The 25,096-nt window shown below is 51.6% G+C and overlaps 10 protein-coding genes across 10 annotated transcripts; 6 read left to right on the top strand and 4 right to left on the bottom strand.

Moving 5' to 3' along the window:
• Positions 1 to 265: 265 nt before the first annotated feature.
• Positions 266 to 1,007, bottom strand: GUITHDRAFT_151477 (hypothetical protein). The gene has a single exon (XM_005836153.1). The coding sequence runs from the start codon at positions 833 to 835 to the stop codon at positions 572 to 574; it is 264 nt and encodes an 87-aa protein (XP_005836210.1). The 5' UTR covers positions 836 to 1,007; the 3' UTR covers positions 266 to 571.
• A 958-nt stretch (positions 1,008 to 1,965) lies between these two features.
• Positions 1,966 to 2,396, top strand: GUITHDRAFT_104760 (hypothetical protein; the record flags this gene model as incomplete). Its single annotated transcript, XM_005836154.1, has 3 exons — positions 1,966 to 1,995; positions 2,044 to 2,115; positions 2,163 to 2,396. The coding sequence occupies 3 exons, from the start codon at positions 1,966 to 1,968 to the stop codon at positions 2,394 to 2,396; spliced, it is 336 nt and encodes a 111-aa protein (XP_005836211.1).
• Positions 2,397 to 2,962: 566 nt separating this feature from the next.
• Positions 2,963 to 3,876, bottom strand: RPL37e_1 (large subunit ribosomal protein L37e_1, cytoplasmic; the record flags this gene model as incomplete). Its single annotated transcript, XM_005836435.1, has 3 exons — positions 3,857 to 3,876; positions 3,213 to 3,353; positions 2,963 to 3,166 (listed from the first exon to the last, which is right to left on the bottom strand). Coding segments are annotated over exons 1-3 (348 nt in total), but the record flags the coding sequence as incomplete, so codon positions are not given.
• A 1,616-nt stretch (positions 3,877 to 5,492) lies between these two features.
• Positions 5,493 to 8,385, top strand: GUITHDRAFT_104761 (hypothetical protein; the record flags this gene model as incomplete). Its single annotated transcript, XM_005836155.1, has 17 exons — positions 5,493 to 5,551; positions 5,605 to 5,643; positions 5,722 to 5,749; positions 5,791 to 5,855; positions 5,908 to 5,953; positions 6,001 to 6,068; positions 6,290 to 6,520; positions 6,690 to 6,762; positions 6,812 to 6,940; positions 7,003 to 7,046; positions 7,092 to 7,135; positions 7,177 to 7,436; positions 7,484 to 7,696; positions 7,817 to 7,918; positions 8,158 to 8,184; positions 8,231 to 8,278; positions 8,329 to 8,385. The coding sequence occupies 17 exons, from the start codon at positions 5,493 to 5,495 to the stop codon at positions 8,383 to 8,385; spliced, it is 1,533 nt and encodes a 510-aa protein (XP_005836212.1).
• Positions 8,386 to 9,635: 1,250 nt separating this feature from the next.
• On the top strand, positions 9,636 to 10,205 carry GUITHDRAFT_151478 (hypothetical protein). The gene is made up of 2 exons (XM_005836156.1): positions 9,636 to 9,780; positions 9,825 to 10,205. Exons 1-2 carry the CDS (start codon positions 9,643 to 9,645, stop codon positions 10,161 to 10,163), a joined length of 477 nt encoding a protein of 158 aa, XP_005836213.1. The 5' UTR covers positions 9,636 to 9,642; the 3' UTR covers positions 10,164 to 10,205.
• A 1,546-nt stretch (positions 10,206 to 11,751) lies between these two features.
• Positions 11,752 to 12,788, top strand: GUITHDRAFT_151479 (hypothetical protein). Its single transcript, XM_005836157.1, has one exon. The coding sequence runs from the start codon at positions 11,885 to 11,887 to the stop codon at positions 12,716 to 12,718; it is 834 nt and encodes a 277-aa protein (XP_005836214.1). The 5' UTR covers positions 11,752 to 11,884; the 3' UTR covers positions 12,719 to 12,788.
• A 9-nt stretch (positions 12,789 to 12,797) lies between these two features.
• On the bottom strand, positions 12,798 to 13,051 carry GUITHDRAFT_104763 (hypothetical protein; the record flags this gene model as incomplete). Its single annotated transcript, XM_005836158.1, has 2 exons — positions 12,798 to 12,916; positions 12,961 to 13,051. The coding sequence occupies 2 exons, from the start codon at positions 13,049 to 13,051 to the stop codon at positions 12,798 to 12,800; spliced, it is 210 nt and encodes a 69-aa protein (XP_005836215.1).
• Positions 13,052 to 13,659: 608 nt separating this feature from the next.
• On the top strand, positions 13,660 to 15,143 carry GUITHDRAFT_151480 (hypothetical protein). The gene is made up of 12 exons (XM_005836159.1): positions 13,660 to 13,763; positions 13,811 to 13,925; positions 13,969 to 14,197; positions 14,248 to 14,312; positions 14,356 to 14,421; positions 14,464 to 14,506; positions 14,583 to 14,624; positions 14,668 to 14,712; positions 14,764 to 14,821; positions 14,869 to 14,900; positions 14,943 to 15,004; positions 15,049 to 15,143. The coding sequence occupies exons 1-12, from the start codon at positions 13,673 to 13,675 to the stop codon at positions 15,071 to 15,073; spliced, it is 873 nt and encodes a 290-aa protein (XP_005836216.1). The 5' UTR covers positions 13,660 to 13,672; the 3' UTR covers positions 15,074 to 15,143.
• On the bottom strand, positions 15,131 to 15,931 carry GUITHDRAFT_162110 (hypothetical protein). The gene is made up of 3 exons (XM_005836160.1): positions 15,701 to 15,931; positions 15,357 to 15,650; positions 15,131 to 15,309 (listed from the first exon to the last, which is right to left on the bottom strand). Exons 1-3 carry the CDS (start codon positions 15,767 to 15,769, stop codon positions 15,169 to 15,171), a joined length of 504 nt encoding a protein of 167 aa, XP_005836217.1. The 5' UTR covers positions 15,770 to 15,931; the 3' UTR covers positions 15,131 to 15,168.
• A 6,036-nt stretch (positions 15,932 to 21,967) lies between these two features.
• On the top strand, positions 21,968 to 23,320 carry GUITHDRAFT_85702 (hypothetical protein; the record flags this gene model as incomplete). Its single annotated transcript, XM_005836161.1, has 2 exons — positions 21,968 to 22,609; positions 22,849 to 23,320. The coding sequence occupies exons 1-2, from the start codon at positions 21,978 to 21,980 to the stop codon at positions 23,318 to 23,320; spliced, it is 1,104 nt and encodes a 367-aa protein (XP_005836218.1). The 5' UTR covers positions 21,968 to 21,977.
• Positions 23,321 to 25,096: the final 1,776 nt, after the last annotated feature.

The following is a 25,096-nucleotide window of genomic DNA, read 5'->3' on the forward strand; positions in this document are numbered from 1 at the left end:
CTAATTGCCTGCCATTACAACAAGCATTTCATCATATTACCACGGTTCGACCAAGTGTCACGCAAGCCGTCTCGATCAAATTTACCTGAATTCTTATCACTGCGACGTGTTCTCTTGCTGCGTCTGCTTCTTGTTTGCTAAGTCCGAATATCATCGCAAAGTCTTCCCAGCTCAAAAACTAAGCAACCATTATGAGAATCTTCAATGAAACGTCGTACTGAATACACCTGTTTGTTCAATACTTGCAATTTGTCCAACAAATTCTTTGAGAGCCCTTGTACATTTTCTGGGATTCTCCTTGTCAATCTGTAAGGCAACTCTAATTTGTCTCTGGTTTGACCTCCTTGCATCTGAAATGCAGTCATGCCAAAAATTGCAGTCTCCCCAGTCAGTTACAAAGTCAATTAGCTTCTGACGAGAAATCGAATTCGAACTTTCGATGTCAAGCTTCACAAACCTGGAATAAGAGTAAACAATTGCGACGCATTATTGACAACAAATGAAATACAGATCTCTTAGCCACAAATGGCTCTGATGACGAAGCTGTTTTACTCTTCGAGCATCTCTCTTTCTACGCCCTAAGGCCTGTATCTTGGTAGCTGCCATCTCCTGCATAGTATATCATGTGTTTCCTGATGTACTCAGATAATAGTTGCAAGGTTACCATTTCAATGCGATTCTCTCTGTTCACTTCTCTAAGCTTCTCAGCTACAAATAATACGGGATCTGCCGGTCTCTGTTGCAATAATGTTTGCAAGGCTTCCTTGATAGCTTTTTCAAGCAGTGGATAATCGTTACGCATGGATTGCATCACTTCCGTAATATTCCCAACCATAGTTTCTTTTAAGCTCTCAAACTTTGATTCCGCCAGCCCCTCAAGAGTCCGTGAAGGTCAGCTCGCTGACTGTCACGCCGTCTGCCACCTGCCGATCTTACTGACTCTATGAGGGCCTCCGTGTCAACGTTGTGACAGTGAGCAGCCTCGCTGGCACTTCCGCGCGTCTCTGAATGAAAGCGGCGCGACCTACGAACCGTACCTGAGCCTGTAGTTTAATAACCGTTCAACCGTTCAGTATTCTGGTTTTCAAGTTAACTTTGAGTAGTAACTCTACTCTGAAATATACTACTATGATAGCGGACTCAAAGTTTCCGAAGTTCCATGACGGTGGCCAGGCAGCCAGGCTACTCCGCCGCAGCCGTGGGCCACCCGGTGACGGTTGCCGCTGTGAGGCACTGCGGCAACCGTTGTGATTCAATGATCGGATTCAACCATCGGGACTGCGGGGGAGGGGAGGTGGTGGGCTCTAATCAGTGACGCGACTAAGTCCACCCCCTCCCCTCCCCCGCAGTTCCGATGGTTGAGGGCCTCTGAGACTTCAACGGCGGAAGGCCCGCGGGGGGCGGGGCCCGCGCGGCGGCGGCGACGCGGCGCGGCCGTGACTGCGGCCCCCCGGCACTCGCGGCGGCGGCGCGGCCGCCCGGCCCGTGTCCACCGGGACGCGGCAGGGCAAGTACCGGGCCGCGGGAGTCGCTCCCGGTCACTCAGTGAGTCCGACGGCCGCGCCGCGGGCCGGGCCGTGATCATCCGGGAGTAAACCGCTAACTAAACCTCTACTCTTCTCACACGCAGCTCACACGCCCATTCTTTTCTCCTCTCATCGCCCCCTCGCCCCTTTTCCAGGCAGCAAGGTTGAGCATTTAGAGCTTTCACCCACCTCCGTCCTCTCTATCACGATTCCCACCAGTCTCATTTGATCAACTGTATTCACCTGAATTCCTTGTTTCAAGTGAACAAAATACCACGCTACATTGAAAGGCAAAAATCTTCAGCGGTAGAAATCAATATGGTCTTCTTTTCTATCGCGCTGTTCATTATGAATGTAGCCCTGATCGCCATTTCAGTAAGCTTCCTTTTTTCTTGCTTCAATTTCCTTACCTTTTGCGATTCTACCTTGACACCAGATCATGAAGATCTTGAAGTACGCCGAGTTGCAGGTGGCTTCACAACAGCAACATCTGAATTTTTGAACCATCATTCTACAGGAAGATCATCTAAATCCAACTGATTTCGCAAAATCCATGAACAGCATGGCTAAGTTCGAATTGATGTGTCAGGTATACCCCCTTTGCTATTCTTTGTCTGTGCTCACAATCTATTGCAGGCTGCATTTTCTGCGGCGATTCTGGTTTATTTTGCGCTCGACCCAGCTCGTGGATTGTACCTCAAACTGATTATGATTGGTGTCAACGCTGGTTACTTGTTCTTCTTGTTCGCAAGGTTGCATCTTGTTCAAAGCTATTACTGTGCATGTCCTACACAGTCTCATCTTCGGTCTGTTTATGCTTTATTTGACTTCATAACCGAGCAGATACTCTTCAAAGCGCTATCTGGTTGATCCTGCAAAAGTTTGGATGCAAAGCTTCAAGAATGAAATGCAGGTAGCTTGTGATCTCACACATTCGTTGTTTGATTCGGGTTTGCTTTGAATGGTTGACTTTAGCGAACGATGATGACTTCAGTTGCGTTGACTGTCGTTTCATTCCTCCTCTGCATGTTCAATCTGATCCGGGAAGTAACCACAGTAGGGTAACGATTGACGGTGGTGACACACGGAGGGGAAGGTTTAAATTTTACAAATGAATGCTTCAAAAGGCTATACAATCCCACTTTCCCTCGGCACGAATTCAATTCCTGTTTGAGATGACTTGCGTTCAAAGAAAAAGTCAATGTCATCCATCACAACGCTTCGCATTTACCGAGTTGCACGAAATCAGCCTTGCAGGCGGCCTTTTCACAAACGGACATAACATTGCTTTCAAATCGTGCAGCTTGTGATAATCTGGAAACCCTACACCAACCCACACCAACCATCTAAACTGAACCAAAAATCTAAACCTTACAATGCACCGTCTGATTAGATCAAACATGACGGGCAAAGCACATGATTTGAGAATCAACCTTGCGTTCTCCTGTCGAAGGTTTATTTTCGAAACTATATTCTATCACCCCAGATTCACAAGTTTTACTGTGCAGCCCTCTTCTTCTGGCTCTTTGCAACTCCGCCTTCACGGAAACCATTCTTGAACCTCCTGGGGAGAGTCTTGAGGTGTCGGCAGCGTCCAGTACCAGTGGTCCTGCGGCGTTGAGCCTTGGTAGCCCAGTTGTCTGCATCAAGGTGAGATGATTGTCCAACACAGAAACACACCAATACATTTGCGCATGTGTTTGAAGGATATCCGCAGGCACCACAAGTGGACTTCTGGATATGATAGGCGGAGCGGCCACAACGTCTGCACAAGGTGTGCGTCTTGTTGTGGCGCTTACCGAAGCTTGCCGTACCCTTACCTACAACCTAAAAGGGAAATGAGTTTCATGTCCTCAAGAATCCATCGATTATGAGTTTGTGCACAAGTTAGTAAGATATTGTCTCGAATTAACAAGAAACACAACATAGACATCGAGCTTGCATTACGTCAAGAGTTATCACGTCAAGAAATCTTCACGAGACGCTTCTACGCTTTTAGCCAAATACAATGCAACAGCTCTGCTCGCAAGATTCTCCACGATGAAATTAAGAAAATGTCAAACGAATCATTATAATTCCAGAGTACAAGCTCGAGGAGATAATGTTAAGGATAGAGAACATAGATAGATTCCCACCAGCCGACCTCAACACTACTGCACTAGCGAATAATAACATCCACCTCACATAGACTAGGCATCGGAAGTGAAACTTTCACACTCATGAACGCAAGAAAGAATGTCCCAAGAATGGTCATGCATTTTGTCATCGCCTCAAGCATCAAAGACAGCATTCATCGTCAATCTTCCAGCACGCGCTGCACATGTGCTTACCATTGCCGGTCCTCAGGAGCACTCCTATCGGCACGAGGCAGCCCAAAAAAAGAATTTTCCGTTACCCACCACATACTTCCAGTAACCACCGAGAAAAACTTCTCCACCTGAGTCCGGCAGGCCTGGCCGGGCCTTCCGGCCGACAGGCCCCGGGCAGGCGAGGTTGCTCAAGTCGGTGGGGGATGAGGGACAGGAAAATGCGACCAGCACTGCATGAGAGGAGTGTGGATGCGACATGCAGCATGCAAGGAGAGCAGGAGGATGAGAGAAAAGATGTGCATGCTATGGAGAGACAGAGAGGACAAGGAGAGTCGGTACACGTTCATAGGGCTGAATATCAAGTCTAGCTTCTATCACGATCAATCCATCAGCCCGCAATTCTCGCTTGCCCAAGTCTCGTGTGGTGGTACCTGAACTATGGTGCAGGAGTCTGAAGTGAGAGATGCAAGTGTCTCAGATTACTGGTTTCCAGGGAACATGCACATGCATTCACGGTAACTTGTCCAGCGAGAGAACATTTGAAGTCTGAAGAAATCAGAATGGGACTTTGGACGAAAATCAAGTTTCGATTTTATGTGTTGATCGCTTTAGTCACAGAGCCCGGATTTCTTGATGCAAATATAGCGGGAAACGTCGACACGAGTCTCTCTCCAAATCTTCTGGTGCTGTTCATGTGTTGTTGACTGCAACTTCCTGCATTTCTCGTGACAACTCTTTATGGCCGAAGTGAGAGGATTCTGACACCTCATCAGGGCACAAGATTCATTTGGCCTGATGTTTGGTCCGAAAGTCCGACAGGCTGCTTTCAAAAACTTACTTATTCAGAACGATCGTGTGCTCCTGCTTGCATTCGGCTGCGGGGTGGTAGTAAAAGCATTGCGAATGTGGCTGGTTGGTTCGATTGCAGTTCTGGATTATGGAGCTCGTGCTTCAACCGAGTATTTTTATCCTTCTTGCTCTGGAGACTTGCTGACATCATGAACCAGATTAGAATATGTGTTTCATCCTGGAGGCGCGCAGAAAGCAAGAACAATAAGATTGTACTTGTAGCCTTTTAGATGTAAGTCACTTATGTCTCATGCAGCAACCTCCAGCACATTCAACGTCTCTAGATTCAATTGAGGTGCAGAGTGATCAAGTATTATGATACAGAAATCGACTTGCACTGATGAATGCTTCGTAGCAAACCAAATTGTCAGGGCCATTGCACTCATTTTCTTTGGGCGACTTGAATGAGATGGACGGAATGGTTGATCTCTTGCAACTCAGTGATGTAATGTTGAGAAGCTCCATTTCTTGCGTAAAAGCAGGGAGATGAAGAAAATCGCAAACCGCTTTTCACCACCAAAGCCCACACATCTGGAAAGGTAGACTTAGCGTTTCCTACAATCTGAACCAACTTGTACCACTAGGTCCCCGAGTACGAAGTTCTCCTGGATTGCTTGCCTAACGGAGTGACACCTGAAAAAGTTCAGGTGCTATATCGACCTTAGATTTCCTATGGGGTTTTCCTGTTCCTGATCGAACTTTGCTTTAGGTTGTTCTTCACCGGAAATATTGCAGAACTCGTCATCCAGATGTAGAGAAAGGTATGAACATGACGTATCCTTTGAGTCAAAGATCTGAGCGTGTCTTAATGGAAGGAATCGAAGATCAATGGCAGAGCCTGACGACAAAAGAGCCTCGCCTTTGGTGGTAAAGACTGCTGTTATGTTGATCGATCTTCGGTGAATTGTTGTGGATGGAAGGTACGACGGCACTTTGTTCCGGCTAGCTTCTGCTCAGAGGTGATGATTGTCCGCATAGATATGTCCCAAACACAGCTTTGATCGTTTGAAGCTGTGTACTGATTACAGTTGTGCCAGGTGGAAGGATATTGACGGATCGCAAGAAGTAAACATGTCTTCTATTCCTGTTCTGTCTGACACGAGCAGGTGAAACTCGAATGTGGAGTAACTCGCTATCGAAGCTTCTTGGGCACCAACATGTCACCTAACTGGTCTACTTCACCGTAGTTTTCAATCCCTTCAGCTTCTCATGTTCTGGTTCAGGGCAAAAATTCCGGAAGTGCACATGTCGGATCCTTTGAGTTGTTTTGTACGCCTATTTGTCCTTTAGGGAGTGGTTCTGATGCTGCTGACTAGGTGTTGGTACATTCCTCCGACGACCAGGTCATGTTTGTACAGCGCAAGGATCCAATTCTTGGTTCCAGGTGGACTTCTTTTCCTACTATCAATCGTGAACCGTCAATCTACAGCATTTCACTTCCTGGAGGACATCTCAGTGCTGATCGAGCAGGAATCTTTGACTCCATGGTTGAGGTTTTACAACCGATCTTCTCATTCTTCAGATATCTGACATTCATTTAGGTGCCCATCCCTGGATACATAGGGCACGAAATTATCTGCATGCTCGATTATTCTATCTGGCCAGGCAAAAACCTTGCTGCCATGGCATTGTCTTGTTTGCGACTGCTGCTCTGCCTCTTGTTCACTTTGCCATGTCCAAGAAGCACTTCTTGTGCATCTTGTCTCTCTACTCCATCTTTGCTGAAATGAATTCTAACTCAGGAAGTGAAAAGTGGAAACCGTCGATGAGAAATGGAGTTGAAAGCCCACGACCGTATTCGAAAGTGATCACCGAACTCTTTTCTTGCCCCTTAAGGTCTCTTCTATGCATTGCTCATGTATCTTGTATCTTCCTCCAAAGGATTCTTGACTCCCTCTCTCCATTTCCCTCGTCTGATCTCTCCCTTTGGCTATGACCTCATCGTTCTTCCTGGAAATCTCCAGCTCCCGCTTCTCTTCTTTCAGCACCTCATGATTGCGAGCAGAGAGGCGAATGGGGATCTTGGACTCAAGTCAAACGACTTCTTTGAGCTTCCCCTGATGCTGGGCATAGCCAAAGTTCGTAAATGGAGGAGATAGGTGAGTCATCCTGTAACTTTCGATGCAGAGCTCAAGAAATCGCACGATCGCTGCTGTTTTCTATCTAGCGACGCATTTAACAGCTGAAGAGATCAAAGAGAAACACAGTCAGTCAGCACTGCCTCACTCCTGCAGGTGCATCTCCATCTCCGACAAGGTCTCAAGCACTCTCCTGTCTGTGTTTCCTCATTCTTATCGCGCTCCCCCTCTTGTGTTCAGGATGCGCTGCCAACCCTCGACCTGGACTTGCAGCCTTGTTGCAGGTGGAGCTGAGGATGTGGCAAGCTCGATCTCACTTGCACTCTTAGAGCTGCTCTGTATCTGTTTGCTCAATATTTGAGGACCCATCGAGGTACGGAAAGTTTTGCTCGTTGTTTACTGACTGCACCAAAGGAGCTCACGTGCGAAATGGGGGGGGCATAACGGATCTGAAGCAAGACGGAGAGGAGATGACAAGCTTTCCGAGCAAAGGAACATACCTCCGCGAAGCCGAAGGAAGAGGGCGAAGCATGCAGAAGAATCAATTTGCTGTTTTTAGCAACAAGAGTGAAGACCCGGGAGAAGCAGTAGTCGAGGAGGGCAGCCTGAGTGTCGCAGATGTCAGATCTCTTTCTCCGAGACATCTCGATGCAGTGAAGTACAGCAACTTGCAGGTGAACGAATCTAATGAGTTGTGAAACTCTTTACACCTAGACAACAGTACAAATACGGGTTTCAAGACGATTCCGAGATAGAAAAAGTTTTTCAAGAGAAGAAGGGAAAATGGCAACGAAGCCCTTACGACGATGACGATGACGATGACGATTATGCTTTCCTGCCTCGGCAATCATCGATGATGGCTCAAGAGTTCAAAGGTAATTTCAATCGTTCTGAGCTCGTGGAGGCCCTCTACTGGTGGTTGTCTGTCTATCAGGTAAGCTGCAAAATTTTCATCTAGTTGCCATTTCCATCTCATTAATCTGAGTCACTTTCTTGTCCTGGTCTCAGTTTGTTGGTGTTGATCATCAATAGTCTCTCACTACATTTCTGCAAGGATCCTGTCGTGATCGAACGAGCTCTAGTCCAGCTGAAGCTTCATTCGCTCGTCAGCCAAGGAGAGCAGCTCTCCACTGAGCAGATGGTAGCTGTGTTAGAGGTGAGATACTGAGCTCACTCGTCGACCAACGCTCTTGACATGTTTTTTCAGCGTCGACTTGCGATTCTAGACGGACAAAATTTCGATTCTTCGGACAGTACGGAGTCCTCCTCCTCCTCCTCCTCTTCGTCTTCTTCCTCCTCTTCTCACTCCTCGCGAGCCTCGAAGTATTGGTTGGCAAGGAGCATGCAGGTGTCTTGTGCTTCGTTCTACCCTGAGGATCTGATATGAATGTGCAGCGACAGAGAGAGCGCCAGTTGCTCACCGTGAGACAGATGCGACCTCTTCGTTCAACTCACTTTGATGCGACAGGAGATGCGCCTGAAACGAAGATTGAAAAACAAACAGAAAGAACTCGAGGTTGGTGGTTTTGATTGCTCAAGATTCCACGACAAAGTGACTTCCCTTAGCGTAAGGAACAGCAAAAAATCGACAAGAAGGAGAGAGATCGCCGCCGTCGACAGTAAACCTATTGATCTCATTCTCAATGCTCTAGTGGGCAAGAAAACGATTTCTCTTTGCTTCTGCTTTCAATCTCCACTTGTAAAGAAGGCTCAATCATCATAGGGAAATTCTATTTTTTCATCTTCTTTGTGTTAAGAGACACAATTGTTTGCAACGTAATGCGCTTATGATAACATGGAAACACCTTCAAAAACAGCATCGATACCTGGGTTCATCTTCCGGACCGAAATCAATGTCAAATGTGTTTGTTTCGCCTTCATGCTAATCCTATTACATCTTTCTTGTCTCGCTTTAAAGCGGCTAACACCCATCATCGGCAGCATTTTCTCCTCATAAAATTCTTTTGAGATTCTCACTTGAATCTAGTGTTGCTGCCAAAAGCGATGGGGCCTGGCCTGATAGTCGAAGCCTTCCCTTGCCCGATCTGATGTCAAGATCGCACACTGCAGCAGGTACCTACTTGTTTCTATTCAGAACTTGAGTCTCGGTAGCAGAGCGTTGAGCGATACAAGCAGGAGCATGTCAGCATACAGGCTCTCGTATATGCCCCTGTTCGTCAAGGTCGGCACCGAGTGATAGTATATGAGGGGTGGGGTAGTTTTGAGATGCAGTACCGGTGGTGGGGGGAGAGCGTTGCTGTTGTTGAGTACGTGATGCAGTTCAAGGCCATGAAGTAGAGGGTGATAACAATGCGAGAATGAACAATGAGGATGAGAATGAAAACATTGAAAACGAATCAGATTGCCTCAAACGTTGAAAATGACAATGTTACGAAGCGGGATTCTTGTATATAAGAGATCTCCACGGAAATGCCAACAGCGTTGTCTACAGCAGGATTCAAGTCAGCAACGAATTGGTGATTGAAGGTCATTGAGGGGTGCAGGACAATGTCCGAGATGCAATACTTAGCATCTCTCAAACGTGTGATGTCGGAAAGATCTAAGAAAGAGAAACAAATCCCTTCCGTTGCATATCAGGCCGCTGGGCGACCAGACAACATGGTGCTAGGCAGAGAGCAGGGAGTTAGGGTTTCTACTTCTTCACATTTGGCAGACCGTTACTATCCATACAGCAAGGATGCTGCTATGACTCGCAGCGGTGTAGAAGGAAAGCAGAGAAAGGCATCTTCGAGATACAACGACAGCCTGATGTTGGTAGTTCCGATTTTGAACAAGCGAGCACACAAGTTTCTGGGTCCGGTGAGATCCGGCTATGCTGAATGCAATGCGCTGTTTGAAGACAGTTTGCGGAACCAGAACATGTCTCATTGCGATGCAATCTTAAAGTGCACAGCAGCCTTGGTCGAAGAACTCTCATATGATTCCGACCATGTGGTAAGAAGCATTCAGCTCATGAATCAAGCTCGTTTCTACTTCGCGACGGGCGAACAAGTGGAGGTACTCTCTTTTTTGTTCTTGAAGAGTGAATGACTGTGCGTTAGTGGCAGATTGGAGAGCTGCTTCAACGATCCTGCGTGTTCGCCGATTGCAGCAATGACATGTTATGCAAAGCTTGCTCTTCCTGTAACCTCGCCTTCTTTCAAAGTCTGATCAACGACCATAAAGCTGCATATGAGCACTCCAACAAAGCCATGTCATGTGCGACGGATCCCTGCTGTCTGACTAGCGATGAGTTTGTAGACTCACAGGAGGTGAGGGGGAGAGCTGCGAGGCGTGACCTAACGCGAGCTGAAGGTGTGCTGGAGAGTAATGACAGCCGCGTCGCTGGTGCAGGGCAGAGCGTTGCTTTACTGGGGGGAGGACTTCATAGGGGTGTATGAACGGGCATGGAACTATGCAAGCAAGTTGTCAGACAAGTTTGAAGTCTTGAAGAGCAGAATGAGGGAAGAGTACCTGACTGCTCTCCGTGCTGAGTCAGCCAGAATCTCGTCGTTCAGAGCAAGGAAAAACCCTCTCCGGCAGATTTTCTCGCACCCTTTCGACGGCTTCTTGGTGAGAATGCACAAGGAAGAGAAGAGGGAAGTTTCTCTCCCCTTGCACAGCAAGTTGGTTCTCACCTTGGCCGTCGCCAACGCCAACATACTGCAAAACGCTCAAAGGTGCCACATTGCAAGGTCAAAACTGAGAAGTTTGAAAGGAATGAATCCAAATCTCGCCTTTGCAGCAAGCAAGTTGTAAGTTTGTTTCCTCTCCTCTTCATCGTTTCTTTGACTTTCTGTCAAGACAAAATGTTTTCAGGGCTCATTTGAGCAAGCACAAGTGTCAGAATGCTTTGCTCAAGCGTAGAAGCCGTTCTGCCCTTTTTCTTCAGAAACGAGTTACTGAAAAATTGTTTGAAATGACCTTGTCGAGACGGCTTGTGCTGCAGCAACGTAACAAGTTCGGTTTCGGCAACGGTTCGCGGTTACAGCCTGGGCGACTTGTGCCAAGAAGCCTCGAACAGATGCTGCTGAATCTTTGGGATCCGTCGGTAGAAATGCGACAGACAGAGCTTGCAAGTCTCTTCCTCATGAGCGGAATGTCTGCAAGAGACTTTCAAGAGTTTTGTGATCATGCAGCAACACCGACACTGAAAGACAAGCGAGCCAAGAGTAATGCCGTTGACCACGCCCTTGAGCTCTTCGCTCGTACCTTGACACTCCAAGATAGAAACGCTATAAGAGAGGCTCACGCGATATTCCGCCACTCTGATACCAACGGACAAGGTGAAAGCAGTTGTCCTCGGACCGTCTTGTCCCAAACTGACCTCCCATCAGGAAGCGTCTCGTTCTTGCAATGTCGACAGGTGCTGCAGACATTTGGCTACTCAGATGGTGAGATCGAGCGGGGGATAGATGATGTTGTCAGTTGGTATGGCATTGAGAGCTTCGAGATGGTCATGCACCCTCACTTCCTCGACCTGTATGTTTCTGTCTCTTCCAACCTGGTTCATGTCAGCTCCTCTCCAAGTGACGTGCCTTCCCCACCCCTGTACGCCCCCTCGTTCCTCCTACCCTCTGCTGCCTCTGCTGCCTTTACGTTGGGAAGTGCATGGAAGGCCACTCTAGCCAGGAGAAGGTAAGGTTGAAAGGCAGCCATGTTTGAGGTTGAAAGGTACACAGGTTATGCGAGCGAATGCAAAAGCATGTCACTCGTCTGGGGCTTGGAAAGGCGTTAAGAGACCTGCCTGCAATGGTGATCCTTAAGCAAGCACCTGTTCTCGTATCATGATGCGGTGTGAACAGAGAAATGACAAGTTCATGAGGGAGTCTTGTGCGTCCACCATCAGTCGGTCTGTTCGATCATTCCTAGCACGTGAGCAAAGGAAGGAGGCTGTTTCGTCTGCTAATGTTTGAGCAGGTAAAACTATCATGCGTCTTCGCCTTTCAAGACCGCACACGTTGCTTGTACGTCTGAAGTGGCACCAAGAAAGCGCTGCTAGCAGAATACAGAAATGGTGGATGAATCTGGGAGAGAAACAACTTTTTCTACGCAAGAGAAGAGAGAGTGAGGACAGGCAAAGATTGTGATGGTCGAGTGACTTTCGATCGCAGGATCAGCGATGCTTCTCTGCCATTTCTTCTCTTTTGTGGTGGCCAAGCAGAAGCTGCTTGACGCCAAGAGACATCATGCAGCCAGAGTTATCCAGCTCCTCGCCATTCGCGCCAGCTTCCTCCTGTCACGAACGATGGTGCGGCAAAAGTTTGCAGCTATTCGTCTTCAATCGGCGTACCGTCAGCACCTCTCGCGCAAGGACCTCACTCGCGTCGCAACAAGAAACAAGCAGGAGCGCAAACTCCGCGAGGTCGCAGAGGAGCATGCAGCTTGCCGTATCTCGTCAGCATGGCGATGCAGAAGAAGCCGGAAAGAGAAACGGGAGCTCGAGCAAGAAAATGCCGCTCGTTCACTTGCCAGGCAGTGGCAAATCCACAAGTCAAAGATGCAACTGCTGCAACTGCAGCGGGATCAGCGGATGAGCAGAGAAAATGGACGCGCGCGAGACTTGCAGGGCGCCTGGCGGTCGCACGTTGCGAGGAGAAGATTCGCGAAAGCACAAGAGCACAGACAGCTGATGCAGAGAGCCGCGGAGACGCTGCAAGCGAGGTTCCGATCAGCGCGTGCTCGCACAAGGCTGGTGCGAAGGTTGGAAGGCACAGAAGCAGCGACGAGGATCCAGCAGAACTTTCGCTGCCATGGGAGGAGGCGAATAGCCGCCAAGATGAAAGCAGCGATGGAGATGGTGTGGAGGTTTAGGATGCAACAAGCAAGACGACAGCTGATGAGCATGTATCTCGACGACCTCATCCTTCACCTCGCTGACTCTCTCCGCGTCCCTCAACAGTCAGTCTGCTTGCATTGCCTGATGACTCTCGCACATAGCAGAGGAGAAGATTGAGAGTGAGTTCGGCATTGTTGTACATATACATATCATGTTGTAGTATCTAAAAAGTACAGACGATTCAAGCATTGCGCCCCTAAGCACCATCGAACTGTGCCGGCTCTCGGCTCAAGCGGGACTCTACAAAGATCATGTACCTCTCAAGCTTTGTCAGCTTCTCCCCCATCCTCGCGAGTCTGAACTTGGCTGATTCCTCTGCTCGAGCGTCAGCCGACCTGAGTGACCTCCTCCGACCTCACCGAACACATTGATCACATGCGAACACTCCAGCAGCTTGTGCTGCACCGCGTTGTGAAAATTGTCCTCCTCCCACATCTTTCCCATGCTCATCTGTGATAGGTCACAAGGCGAAGTTTGCTACAGCCTGACGCTGACTCTCCCTCTTGTCCCTGTTTCATCATTTTCATGTCACCGCAATCGATGCACACACATGCACCCTCCTTCCTCCTTGCAGCACCTAAACCCTATTCTCCACGCCCCCCTCTCCTCTCTTCGCATCCAACCATCCTTTCCTCTTCCCTTGTCCTTCCCTCGCCCCCCGCCCTCCCCAACCATTTCGCACACCATTCCCCTTCACTCAGCCTGGCCCTCCGCCTCACTAGTGGAGGCGCAAACCACAGATGCGAATAGGATTCGGGCATGCGATGCCTACCAGCAAGGGTGGGGGGGGGGGGGTGGGGCAGGAGGCGAGGAGCTTGGGGAGAAGTATTGCTTGGGTCTATGTGTGCCCGCGATGGTGGCGGGAGGATAGGTGATTGAGAAGGAGAGGGAGGGCGGGATGAGAGAGAAAGCCAGGAAGAGAGGGAGAGGGTGAGGGAGAGGGAGAGGGTGAGGGTGACGGTGACGGTGAGGGTGAGGGTGAGGGATGGGTGTACATGGGGAGATGGATGAGTTTGAGCATATATCTACCGTATGGTGCCAAGTCTAATTGTTGGATCAGAGCTCTTCGTCATGCCGGCTCATCTCAAAGTTTTTGCTTTCCTGCTCCTTGTCTGCCATGCAGGCTGCTCAGCTCCTCTCCCGAACGAAGGGCTCAAGCAACGTGAGAGGACATGCTTGTGGGGAATGACGATGCTCATCTGCTTGCAGCCTCCATGGAGGAAATTTTCGACGAGAACAGAAATGCGAGGCCTGAGTTCAGCGAGATGATGGGGTCAACAGGACACCCTCTCAGGTTCCTCCCTGTCAACAGCTCGAGAGCCAGGCAAGCAGGACCGAGCCTTGCTCGTGTCTCACGTGCTCACCAGGTTCTATACCTGCCCCTACGCCTTCATTGCCGCGGGTCCAGGTTTGGGCATGGGCAAAGACCGACAGGCGCTGCGAGCGGCGAGAGTTTGTGGCTTGAAGATGAAGGAAAATCATGGGAAGGCCTCCGAGTCGACGCGTCCGACATCTCGACGAGCGATACTCGGGTGTGGCCTCGCGCTCTTGCTGGCAGGAGGAAGAGATGCTCTTGCTCTGCCTGACCAGACGTTGGTGAGGAGAGGAGAGGAGAGGAGGCAATGATTCCCCTGACGTCCTGCAAGCTGCAGGGGAGGCCGACTGAGTTGAGAGACAAGGAGTCATGCTTCATGTGGAATGGCGAGAAGAAGTAGCCTGAGCTTGAGATGACGCACCGAAATAACCTAGTACAGATGCACCTCATGCGTCAAGGCATGCGAAGAGTACAAGAAGACATTCAAGAACCTTGACTGCACCAAGTGAGGTTGTGTGATCGAGTCCAGACCGTAAGGCTGGCACAGGCAATGCACTGTTGAGTATGGTTCAGCCAAACCGACGGATGAGGTCTGGTCTGTTTTTTGTTTCTCCTCCAGCTCCTCATGCTCCCCTACTGCTTTCCTCACCTCTCATCTTGTCGCAGGAAAGCATCAGCTTCAATGACTTCGTCGACCGCGTCAACGCGGTTCGTCCACATATTTGTGCTCTAGCCCTCTCACCACGTGCAGGGCTCAATAACGCGAGTAGACTTCTATGGACCCAACGGGGACAAGGTAAGAAGAGCAGGTGACATCGTTTCCGCTCTAGCAAAACTAGCGTGACAGGCCTACGCTGTCCTCTCCTCCGGTCAGTCGATTCGGATCGGCGAAGGCTTTCCCATCGGTCAGCGACGTGCATGTTGTCGTTGCGAATGCTGAATGATGAGACAGAGGTGGGTAACGAACAAAGTTCGCCGCTGCAGGTGAGATGAGTCGATAAATTCCATCGTCTAAACTCTCGTCAGGTTGCGAGACTCCTCGCGCAGAAGCAGATCCCCTACAAGTTTCACTTCCTTGACAACTTCAAGTATGACCCGAGCGAGACACGGCTTTCCGCTGACCTGGCCTTAGGTACCAACGTCAAGGATCTTTCTAGGGAACGCAGATCAGAGCTGCTAACATAGCGAGTGCGATCTTGGAGTGAGTGAAGGAGAGCATTTGAGGAGAATTTATTGGCGCACTTGCATGCTCTCATGCGTTCATGTAAAACGCAAAAACGTCGACAGTCACCAGGACAGCGCAAAGACCCGCAGCCCATGCAGGCCCGTACATGTAGAAGACAAACCCCGTGACAAAAATCGTGACGATGGGGCCAGGGATGATCCAACTTGCCTGCAGCAACGTGAGCACAGGATTAGAACGCAGCTCGATGTTCTCACCCAATCCGATGTCTTCCAGTGAGACTTGTCCCATCCCACCACAAACGACGCGTCTGGGTCGATCTTAGCAGAGTCTTCATCCGCTTCAACATGCGCTATGTTGTCGATCATGTCGGTAACATTCTCCGTTGCCGTTCCGTTCTGACCCAGAGAGATGGGAAATCCCTCGCTGTCATGGAGTTTGAGCCCATGCCCAGCAGCTGAAACCTTGACGCAGATAATCATGACAAGAGCCACAGCAGAAATGACGGCAGTGGCCCTGCTTGACAACTTCCTTGTACGCCTTGCAAAGCTCTGAATCAACGGAGGGTTAGTAGACATCAGCGAAAATGCTCAAATGTAACCTCGATGTCTGTCGGTCTGACGAGGTTTTCTGTAGTGTCATAGTTGGTAGCAAACTCTCCTTTCGCCATCTTTGCAGGTTCGATGGGAGGATGTAACTAGATTCTGCAAACTACTCCAGGGAGCCGAGGGCTGGTCAACCAATGGGATATCACTGCTGGAGAAGGGAAGGAGATGGGGGGTAGGGAGCAGGCAGGGTCAGAATCGTTCGGATCAGGACTCCTGCTGCAGGCAAGGGGAGGAAGAGGCAGGAGTGGTTCTAAAAGGGATTCTACATACGCGTATGGTAATTAATTTTGAAACTTTGTAGTCAACTAAAAACACTCAATAATCAAATTATGAAAGAAAATTTCAATATTCAATAAATTTAGCAGTCGTCTGCTCGTAAGCTCTAATTGAAAGATTCCCGAAAATAGAACATGGCAGCGACAGAAGTTTCAAACATTGCTGAACGTAGAACGTCGTCGAGAAGCAGTTGTCAAGACAACTGGTCATGACATGAACGTCATGATAGCACAGATACTTTGTCCTGTATAAATACCTTGTCTATCACAAACATATCAGAGCAAAGCTGATATACCAACTTTTGCAAAGATTTTTGCAAAGATGCGCGATGGATGTGACATCAACATTCAGCGTGAGATACAAGAATCAATGCCTGCTTTCTCTCAGCTACTTTGAACCACACGCTTCCAGTTTTCTCAACGATGGGCTGAGATCGAGTCCAAAAAGTGAGACCAGGAATGAGAGAATTGAGAAGAAACGTCCTGTAGCTGTGAGGGACAGTCGTAGGTACCATCCATGTCGGGTTGCTGGTGTTCAGCTTGATTGCATGGATTCCGATATGAAATGTATTTTACCTCTGGTAAGAGGATATTAGCCATGAAAACAGACTTCAACAATAGTTCGTTTTTCCCTTCATATACACATCCATGTCTACTTTCTGTTATTAAAATTTTTCCCGTGCCAATGTTACTCTACATTCTGCCTCGTCTCTTTCGAACTTCGAGGTATCAGACGAGTAGATACTCCTGTTTCAGTGGAGCGAAATCATCTCTTCATGAGCAACGAAGTTCCAACCCTTGCTTCTCAGTCTAACAAGCCTTTCGTTGAGAACCTCACGCGCAATGCAATCACCTTGGAAACTATTTCAGGATTTCCTCCCGATTTCATTTTTACACTGTCCACGGAGCTGAACTCATTTCATCTCCTTATGCTGATCTCTGATGAGCCAGAAGAGAGGTTTGGTCATCGAACTTCCTTACTTGTTTCCTTCACATCTCAATTCCCATGTGTGTTTCCCTCGCATACCAACATCGAGCTGTGAGTTCTTCAAAGATCAAGTCGTGGCATCTTATAGCCTTCATCTCCTTGATCGCATGTGGTACACGTCCTCCTCCTGCTCACCTGCTCCTCCTGCTTGCGATGTTCCGTTATTTGATGATGTAACGAATATACCACATCCCCCCGCAGATCCCAGTCAATGGCAAGGGGGCACATGCTGGTCGACAGCAGGCAGGAGAGGGCGGAGGAGGAGAGGAGGAAGATGCGGTGAGGCAAGACGAGGACGAGAACACGAAGTGCTGAGTGACTTTGAATGTCTCTGATGATGATCATGAGCCGCCTCTCCATGCATGCCGCCAGCACATGTCAAACCCAACGGTGCTGATGCCGGCCGGGCGCTGAGACTGGAATATGATCGTCTTGTTATAACACAACCAAAACACACAACATGGCGGAATCAGATGTCAACCCCAAGAGGGGCCAGCGCCAGGCGACCACCACCAAGGCAAGTGGGAAGAGAGGAGCCGCTGGTGAGACTGACTGACGTGCAGGTCATCATGACGGCCACGCCGAAGCATGTGCTGGGAGGAGAGACAGGTGAGACAAGCTCCATCCGTCCTTTACGTGCTCGCACTGATGACGGGGATACTTCTCAGTGACGGTCACATGGGGGGTCACCGAAGGCAACGCAGGTAACTTGAGGGGAGCTTGCTAGATCACCTGACTGCCATCAGATGTGCTGGACTGGATTGGACTCTTCCGTGAAGAGGACGACGACAGTCATCCTATCAAGAGCTGTTACGTCAAAGGAAACCGGCGAGGTGAGTACCCTCACCCCCCCTGCTGCTGCGCGCAAGTTGTTGAAGCACTGGGGTCATCACAGGAGGGGAGTGGAGTGTGGCAGCGCCCAAGGAATGTGGGAGATACGTCTTTCGATTCATCAAGGCAAGAGACGCATGTTATGCTCCTCCTTCTCTGATGTTCTCTCACCTCACAGTCTCTCTTTCCCTACGATGCCATCAACAAGAATTATTTGGTCCTGCAACGAAGCAACGCCTGGGAGGTCCTCCAGGCATCGTCACGAGACAGTGTAGCAGCGAGCGGCGATCTGCACTCGTCGTCAGACTCAGTGCTTCCTTCCTCTTCCCACTCCCCGAGCTCCCTCAACCCCGACGGACTCGTCAGCCCGTCAGCCTGGATGACCTTCAGTCCTCGGCATGCGATAGGAAGCGGCCATCACCGCGCTGCTGTTGCTGCTTGGCTCCGGAAGCACCTTGCCGGAGACGCAGGCGAAGTGAGCTCAGTCTCGCTAGAGGATGCTGTTGCTCTCTCCTACTCCTGTGAAGACTGGCTGCAAGCAAGGGACCTCAGTCATCGACTGGCTGCTGCGGCGGACCAGCCCGGGTACAGCAGGAGACTGGTATGAGTTGGAGAGATGTGGTGCAACAGTGACGTTGACGTCAGGTGGTGGAGGCTGGTGGCGTCGGGGCTCTGCTGCATCTGATGAAGCGATGGGATGCGAGCACGCAGCTGCTGTGCTTGAAGGCTCTCTTGCGGCTCATGACGTTTGTTCCTCCTCTCTTCGGAGGTATGCATGACCTCAGCAAACGCATGCTCTCCTTCGGCGCAGACTGGCCGCACGGAGATCGTCTGTCCCCAGCCTGCATGGCTGAAGCCGGCTTCTACTCGCTTCCTCTTGAGGCGGGCTCTGATCGCGTCGTCTGCTTCTCCTGCTCCCTCGTCTTGGAGTCGTGGGAGCACGACGAGCCGCCCGAGCAGCTCCATCACACGCACTCGCCGCTGTGCCCCTTCCTCTCCTGGCCCAACAAAGTCAGTGGAGACGCGCAGAGGACGAGACATCACCTGAACCACTCCAAGTCCATGAACGACCTGTCCCCAGAGCATCGTGAGGACCACCACATGGCAGGGTTGTTCCCGTCCTCTCCGGCAGACTCCGACGAAGCAGGCGGTGTAGGAGTGCTGGAGATGAAGTCAAAGAGCTCGGCGATGGAGGTGCTGCGAGCGTCAGTGGCGTCGGTGTCGAGGATGATCCTGGAGTCAGCGGAAGCGGAGGAGGCGCTCTCTGCCGTTGCATCCTCCAGCGACCGGGGCGTCTTGCGATCGTTTCTGCTCTTCATGGCGGATCTCGCTTGCGTCACTGGCCGCCATCCTCACTTTGCGGCTCTCTGCCTGCCCAAGATTCTCATCGGGATGCAGTCCAAGGACGAAGAATGCCTCCTGCACATCTGCGAAGCTCTCCGACAGCTCGTCCTGCAGCCGCCGTGCCGGTGAAGATCGCGTGACTTGAACATGAAACGTCTGTGACTCTTTCACTCGCAGGAAGCTTTTGCGCACAGAAGAGGGGATGGAGGCGATCAACTTGCTCATCAACTTCTTGCCCAAGTGGTCGGCGAGGAGCAGAGAGCAGGGGCGTCAGGGCGTGGGAGTATGGCAGACGCTGTTGCAGCATGCGCTCGTGGTGCTAGAGTTCACGTTGCGCTCAGCAGTGGAGGAGGGAGGAGTGTGCGATGCAGAGTCCTCCATCTTCTGCGTGCTGAGGGATGCACTACCGGAGCAGATCGAAGTTCAGCGAGCTGCGCTGGGATGTCTCATCACGTTGGCAGAGTACGGGTTAGCCCCTGCCCCATACATGGAGAACCACAAGGACCTTGAGAAGCTCGTCACCATGAGCGTGCGAGGAGGCGACCTGAACATCCGCACGAGAGCAGCTTGCGTGCTCGCAGCTCAGTGCTCGAGGAGGCCACAGGCGTACCTGGAGATCGCGGAGATCGGGTTGCATGACAACGATGGAGACGGGATGGAAGGGATCGCTGCTGTGCTCTGGCTTGCGCGAGACACGAGAAGTCAAGGAGCCAACGGAGCTGACGTGGTCTCGCAGAGGTTCGTCGCTCACTGCATCGAGCGCATGGCCTTTGCTGCCAAGTTGGACGAGAACCTGCTGGTCTCTCTGCTCAAGCTTGGCGTCGACGAGCAGCTCGCAAGAGAAGCGTACTACTACGGCGGGAGGACGTTGGAATGTGCCTTGTCATGGCTTGCCGGAGCTCGCACCTCAGTAGACACGCTTCCTTCTAAAGATATCTCGATCGACTTCCCCAAGCTCTTCTTGAGCCGTGGAGGACTAGAGTGTAAGCGACATGCATCTTTCCTCTTTCCTCTTCTCTTTCCTCTCCTCATTTCTCCCCACTTGTTCGATTCTCCTCGTGCTCGTCTGATGTCACGGCAGGCATCGCCGAGATGATGCAGGAGGAGGACGGAGAGATTCAAAACTTACTATGGCGAGCACTCTACTTCCTTACCCTCGATGTCTCCAGCTGTTTCAATATCCTGCGATCGAAGGTTCATATTATCCCTCGTCCTCGTCCTCGTCCTCGTCCTCGTCCTCGTCCTTCTCTCCTCCTTGGAGTGGTGGTGATAGGGCGCACTCCACCTGCCCTTGCCTTACCCTGACCTGACCCACGCTGATCGCTTATTTGTTAGATTGGGTACGAGTGGATCCTACCGCACGTTGCAGGTTGGGAAGCAGCAGCCTGCTCCGAGAACTTTCTGCGTGTGCTGGGGAACTTGTGCGTGGACGCGGAGACGTGCTCGTCTCTGACCTCCCACGGGCTCGTTAGCATGTACTCGTCGGTAGTGGCATGCTTGTCCTCCCGCGATGCTTCCAGAGCCAACGCCTGCGCCAAGGGCCTCTACCATGTGGTGCTGCACGCTCAGTTCCACACCGGGGAGCAGCTGGACGCCTGGTGGCCAGCAGACTCTGATCACGGGGGTGCGGCAGCGCTGCTGAAGCTGTGCTCGTTCCACAAGGATGCCTCTACTCAGCGGTGGACAGCGATGGCTCTCTACAGCCTCACGCAGAAAGCGACGGAGCTGGGCTGGAACGCGCTGATGGAGTACATCATCGCTCAGAAGGGGGTGCAGAGTCTCCTCCTCCTCGTCTACAGTGAGAACGCGGAAGTCTCGAGTTACGCCATGAGCACCATCGCCGTCCTTTCAAAGGCAGACGCCCCTGTGTTCCCCGGGCCGGGAGAGAACCCGTCGCATGCTCCAGCCAAGCGCGCGCTCTTCATGGCAGGAGTGATGTGGTGCGTGCACAAGCTGTGGCGAGATGGGAACCTGGACATGCAGCTAGCGGTGGCAGTGATTGTCTGCAACTTGGGCACCAACAACGAGAACCTGGCGGACATGATGAGCGGGAGCGACGAGCTGCTTGAGATTCTCTTCTTCTTCATCGCCCTCTGCAACGACCCCGCCCGGGTCGAGGAGGCTTCGGTAGCCCGCAAGGACGGCAACCTCCTCTCCAGCATCTCCAAGGCGCAGGCGGCCAGGGAGATGAAACTGAGCTGCGTCTTCCTGCTCGGCAAGATCCTCGCGCTCGAAGTGTTTCACGCTCGTTTCCTCAGCCTCGGTGGCCTCGGGGTCTGGACGGAGCTGGCGAAGAGAGAGGCCGAGCCCGCCATGGCGATCCTGATCGCCCAGGGGTTCGAGGCCCTCGCGCGAGATGCCAACATAACGCGTATCCTCAACGACAACTCGATCAAGCAGGTGGTGAAGGACCTGCTGCGAAGACACGACGACAACGACATCGACGCTGCTGTGGAACGAGTGCTGGTGCTGCTCTCAGAGAGCAGAGAGCATCGAGGCGAGCATGCTGAGGGTGAGGAACGGGATCACCCCGAGCATGCAGCCCATCATGCCCATCCTGCAGGATGGAGGATAACGTGCTTCCGACGCTCTACAAATGAGGAGGAGGAGGAGGAGGAAACTTGGAAATTTCGCATGGAGGAGGCGTTTAACTTTGACGAGCTGCTCACGCGGATCCGTCAGAAGTTCGGGAGCAGCCTGCTGCTTACCTATCAGGACGAGGACGAAGACTGGAAGGTGCTATCCTGCAGCCGAGAGCTGCACCAGGCCTTGTCGCTGGCGAAGAGGAGGGGAAGGAAGGAGCTCAAGATCACCGTCGTGACTCCTCCCAAGATGCAGAGCGACGGCGAGACAGCGAGAGGAGAGGACAAGGAGGTAAATCAGGAGGTTAACCCCTGGCTCTCGGCCTCCGCAGAGAGGTCGGATGCAGCTGGAGGGCCGCGAGTGACGCCCAGCAAGTCCGTGACGATCAGCAAGCTCTGTGACAGCAGCCCCAACTTCAGCGGCTCCGGCAAGAAGCTGCTGCGATGGCGACTCGGTCGCCTGATTGGGGAAGGAGCGTACGCGCAGGTGTACCAGGGGATTAACGCGGACTCGGGGGAGCTGATGGCGGTGAAGCAAATCTTCTTCTCTGAGGTGAGCTTCCAAGACAACAAGAAGAAGCGCACGGAGGCCATCAGGGCCCTGCAGCGGGAGATCGACGTGATGAAGATGCTGCAGCACGACAACATCGTCAAGTACCTGGGGACCGAGACCGACGAGGGTCGGCTCAACATCTTCCTCGAGTACGTCTCGGGTGGGAGCATCGCCTCCCTCATCGCCAACTTCGGAGCGCTGGACGAGCCTGTGGTGAGGAAGTACACGAGGCAGATCCTCATCGGCCTCGAGTTCCTCCACAGCAAGGGAGTCGTGCATTGCGACATCAAGGGAGGCAATATCCTTGTCACGGAGGACGGCATTATTAAGTGCGTATTTCTGCCCTCCTGCTCATCTTCTCCTCCTTGCCTCTCGTGTCCTCCATTCCTCTTCTCCTCCCTTCTCTTCCTCTCTCCTCCATGTTCTCCTCCGTTCCCCCCACTGCGTTCCTCTTCTACTCCTCTTCCTCCTCGCTTCCTCCGGCCATCACTATCTACCTCCTCGTTACACCTCCTCCTTTCACTCGACCTCACTCCGCTCCCTTCTCTCTTCTGACCTCTCATCGCAGGCTCGCCGACTTCAACTCCTCCAAGTACCTTGACAGCATCACAGGAGGCGGCTCGAACCCTCTCAAGAGCCTCCTCGGGACCCCGCAGTTCATGGCGCCCGAGGTGATTCGGCAGACGGGGCACGGCAAGAAGGCGGACATCTGGTCAGTAGGCTGCACGGTGATCCAGATGCTGACTGGGGCGCCGCCATGGGACGAGATATCCAATAAGGTCACGCTCATGTTCCACATCGCCACTGCTCCCAACGGACCTCCCCTGCCCGATGATCTGCAGGAGGACGCGCGGGACTTTCTGGGCAAGACGTTCAAGCTCGATGCTCGTGAACGCCCTCACTGCGCCGAGCTCCTCAAGTCTAGGTTTGTCACCCTCCTCGAGGCTGCCGGCGACCCTCCGACCAGCGTCGGCGCAGCACAGCCGCAGCACCACGAGATCGCCCAAGACGAAGACTCGCGGCGGCCGCCGCTGCTGTGAACTTGACAGTGACTTCACAGTGAGCAGCTGGATTGCCGCAACCGTCTTGATGCCTTCAAAACGTGGAGCGGTGGTTTCTTCTTAGTAGCTTCAAGTTGGCGGCAGTACTATCGGTGGCCGCACCGTCTGCAGTGAGTTGACCGTCACGGCCGCGCCCCCCGATCGGACTCGACTCAAACGTGACGTGACTTTCTAGTGAGTGAGTGAAATTCGAGACTGACTCGGGCCGTGTCCGATCAGAGTCTTTCACAGATTTAAAAGTTTGATTAAAGTGTTTGTAACTTCACGGGTGGGCCCTAAAGGTGGGGGCGCCCGCTCAGCGGCTCGGTGACCGGGTCCTATCCGGCGTCCCGGGAGTCCGCTGCCGCTGCCACAGACGGTGAGGCTCGGAAGCCGGCCCGCCCTCTAGACTGAGAATCTTCCGAGCCGGTCCCCCGGGCCGGACCGTACGGCGGACAGTTGTTCCGGCGCCTCTCGTCGGCCAGTGTCACCGTCACGGTGACAGCCCCGGCCCGGCGCCGCTTCAAGCAGTGGACAGGCGTGGGTCGGATGGTCACTCACGTGCATGGCATAACGTTTTCATAACGGCATGATGAGGCCCTTCTTGCGACCCATCCCAGATGAAAGCAGGTAAATGGGAATAGGGTAGGTAGTATCGCTTGATACCCCTCATATTGTAGTGTTATGAAGGGGTATTCAGTTGACGTGTATTGATACAGTTAGGTAGGTGGGTAGCCTTGCAACCCATCCATGACAACCTGCTGACATAAAGAGAAGCTTTTATGGTTAAACACGCAACGTATCGAAGCTGAGTTAAAACATTGTATACTGACCCACCCGAATCGTACCAGATTGAACAGCTGGTTACATCCGTTTCCGGATTGCTCCGTAAAGGCCGTGGGTGTTAGCCGTGTCCTAGGATACCGAAATTAGTAGGTATGGGTCCTAGGAATACCACATTGGGGGGGACCAGTAGGTGGAATAAGTGAGACAAGTCTGCCTCACTGATGAGAAATAGGAGGAAAGAGGGCAGAGTTTGAGTCATATAGACTTTGACTTCATGTCTGGTGTCAGATGATAGTCCGATCAGCAGGAGATCGAAAGGAGATCCGGAGGGGCAGCGTGACCCTCCAATTCTCCTCAAGTTTCACCTGGGGCTTCCGTGTTGGCAAGTTGTTACCCTACCATAAATTTCATATAGCCTGATTTCAAGGGCCCGATACCTATGGCCCTGTCTTCCCACCCTTGCTTTTGGCTATAATACATTTTTAAAAGAATCTGTTGATCGCGTGATTCTCCTCCTCTGATCCCGTGACACAGTTTACAATCCATTCACTACCCCACCTCCTGGCATCCTCGACCACCCAGACAATTATCTTGCCTTTCTGACCTACAATCCTTGAGGATAGATGTGATCGATTATTACATAATATACTTCCCAGTAAATGAGTAGTGATGGCAAGCACGATTGACATGACCCAGATTGCAGTACCCCTACTAACAAACGCTTCACCACCCTCCCATTGTTTGTTTACTACACGGCCAGTCATTCCTTGCACACGGAATGAGCATGCTGTTCGTACCACCCCTCAACCCTGCACCCCATTTCAATAATATCCACCCGTACTGTGCCCTTCTTTTCAAGGCCGGTTGCGTCTTGGAGTCGGGCATGGCTGAGAGACTCTTTACCGAGGTGTGGGAACCACTGTTATGGCGGTCTCCTGAAGGTTCTGGATACATCGCAACCAAACCAGGTGTCACTACCCCCCTCTGATC

This window comes from Guillardia theta (genome assembly GCF_000315625.1).
Source record: "Guillardia theta CCMP2712 unplaced genomic scaffold GUITHscaffold_18, whole genome shotgun sequence".
Lineage (NCBI taxonomy): Eukaryota > Cryptophyceae > Pyrenomonadales > Geminigeraceae > Guillardia > Guillardia theta.

Coding starts and splice junctions, on each gene's coding strand:
- GUITHDRAFT_151477 (XM_005836153.1), bottom strand. CDS start 835: ATGGTTGGGAATATTACGGAAGTGATGCAATCCATGCGTAACGATTAT.
- GUITHDRAFT_162110 (XM_005836160.1), bottom strand. CDS start 15,769: ATGGCGAAAGGAGAGTTTGCTACCAACTATGACACTACAGAAAACCTC. Junction 15,651..15,700: donor TCAGACCGACAGACATCGAG/GTTACATTTGAG, acceptor CCGTTGATTCAG/AGCTTTGCAAGGCGTACAAG. Junction 15,310..15,356: donor ACTGGAAGACATCGGATTGG/GTGAGAACATCG, acceptor ACGTTGCTGCAG/GCAAGTTGGATCATCCCTGG.
- GUITHDRAFT_151478 (XM_005836156.1), top strand. CDS start 9,643: ATGTCTCATTGCGATGCAATCTTAAAGTGCACAGCAGCCTTGGTCGAA. Junction 9,781..9,824: donor CGACGGGCGAACAAGTGGAG/GTACTCTCTTTT, acceptor ACTGTGCGTTAG/TGGCAGATTGGAGAGCTGCT.
- GUITHDRAFT_151480 (XM_005836159.1), top strand. CDS start 13,673: ATGCCGGCTCATCTCAAAGTTTTTGCTTTCCTGCTCCTTGTCTGCCAT. Junction 14,422..14,463: donor AAGAACCTTGACTGCACCAA/GTGAGGTTGTGT, acceptor AGGCTGGCACAG/GCAATGCACTGTTGAGTATG. Junction 15,005..15,048: donor CACTTCCTTGACAACTTCAA/GTATGACCCGAG, acceptor ACCTGGCCTTAG/GTACCAACGTCAAGGATCTT.
- GUITHDRAFT_151479 (XM_005836157.1), top strand. CDS start 11,885: ATGCTTCTCTGCCATTTCTTCTCTTTTGTGGTGGCCAAGCAGAAGCTG.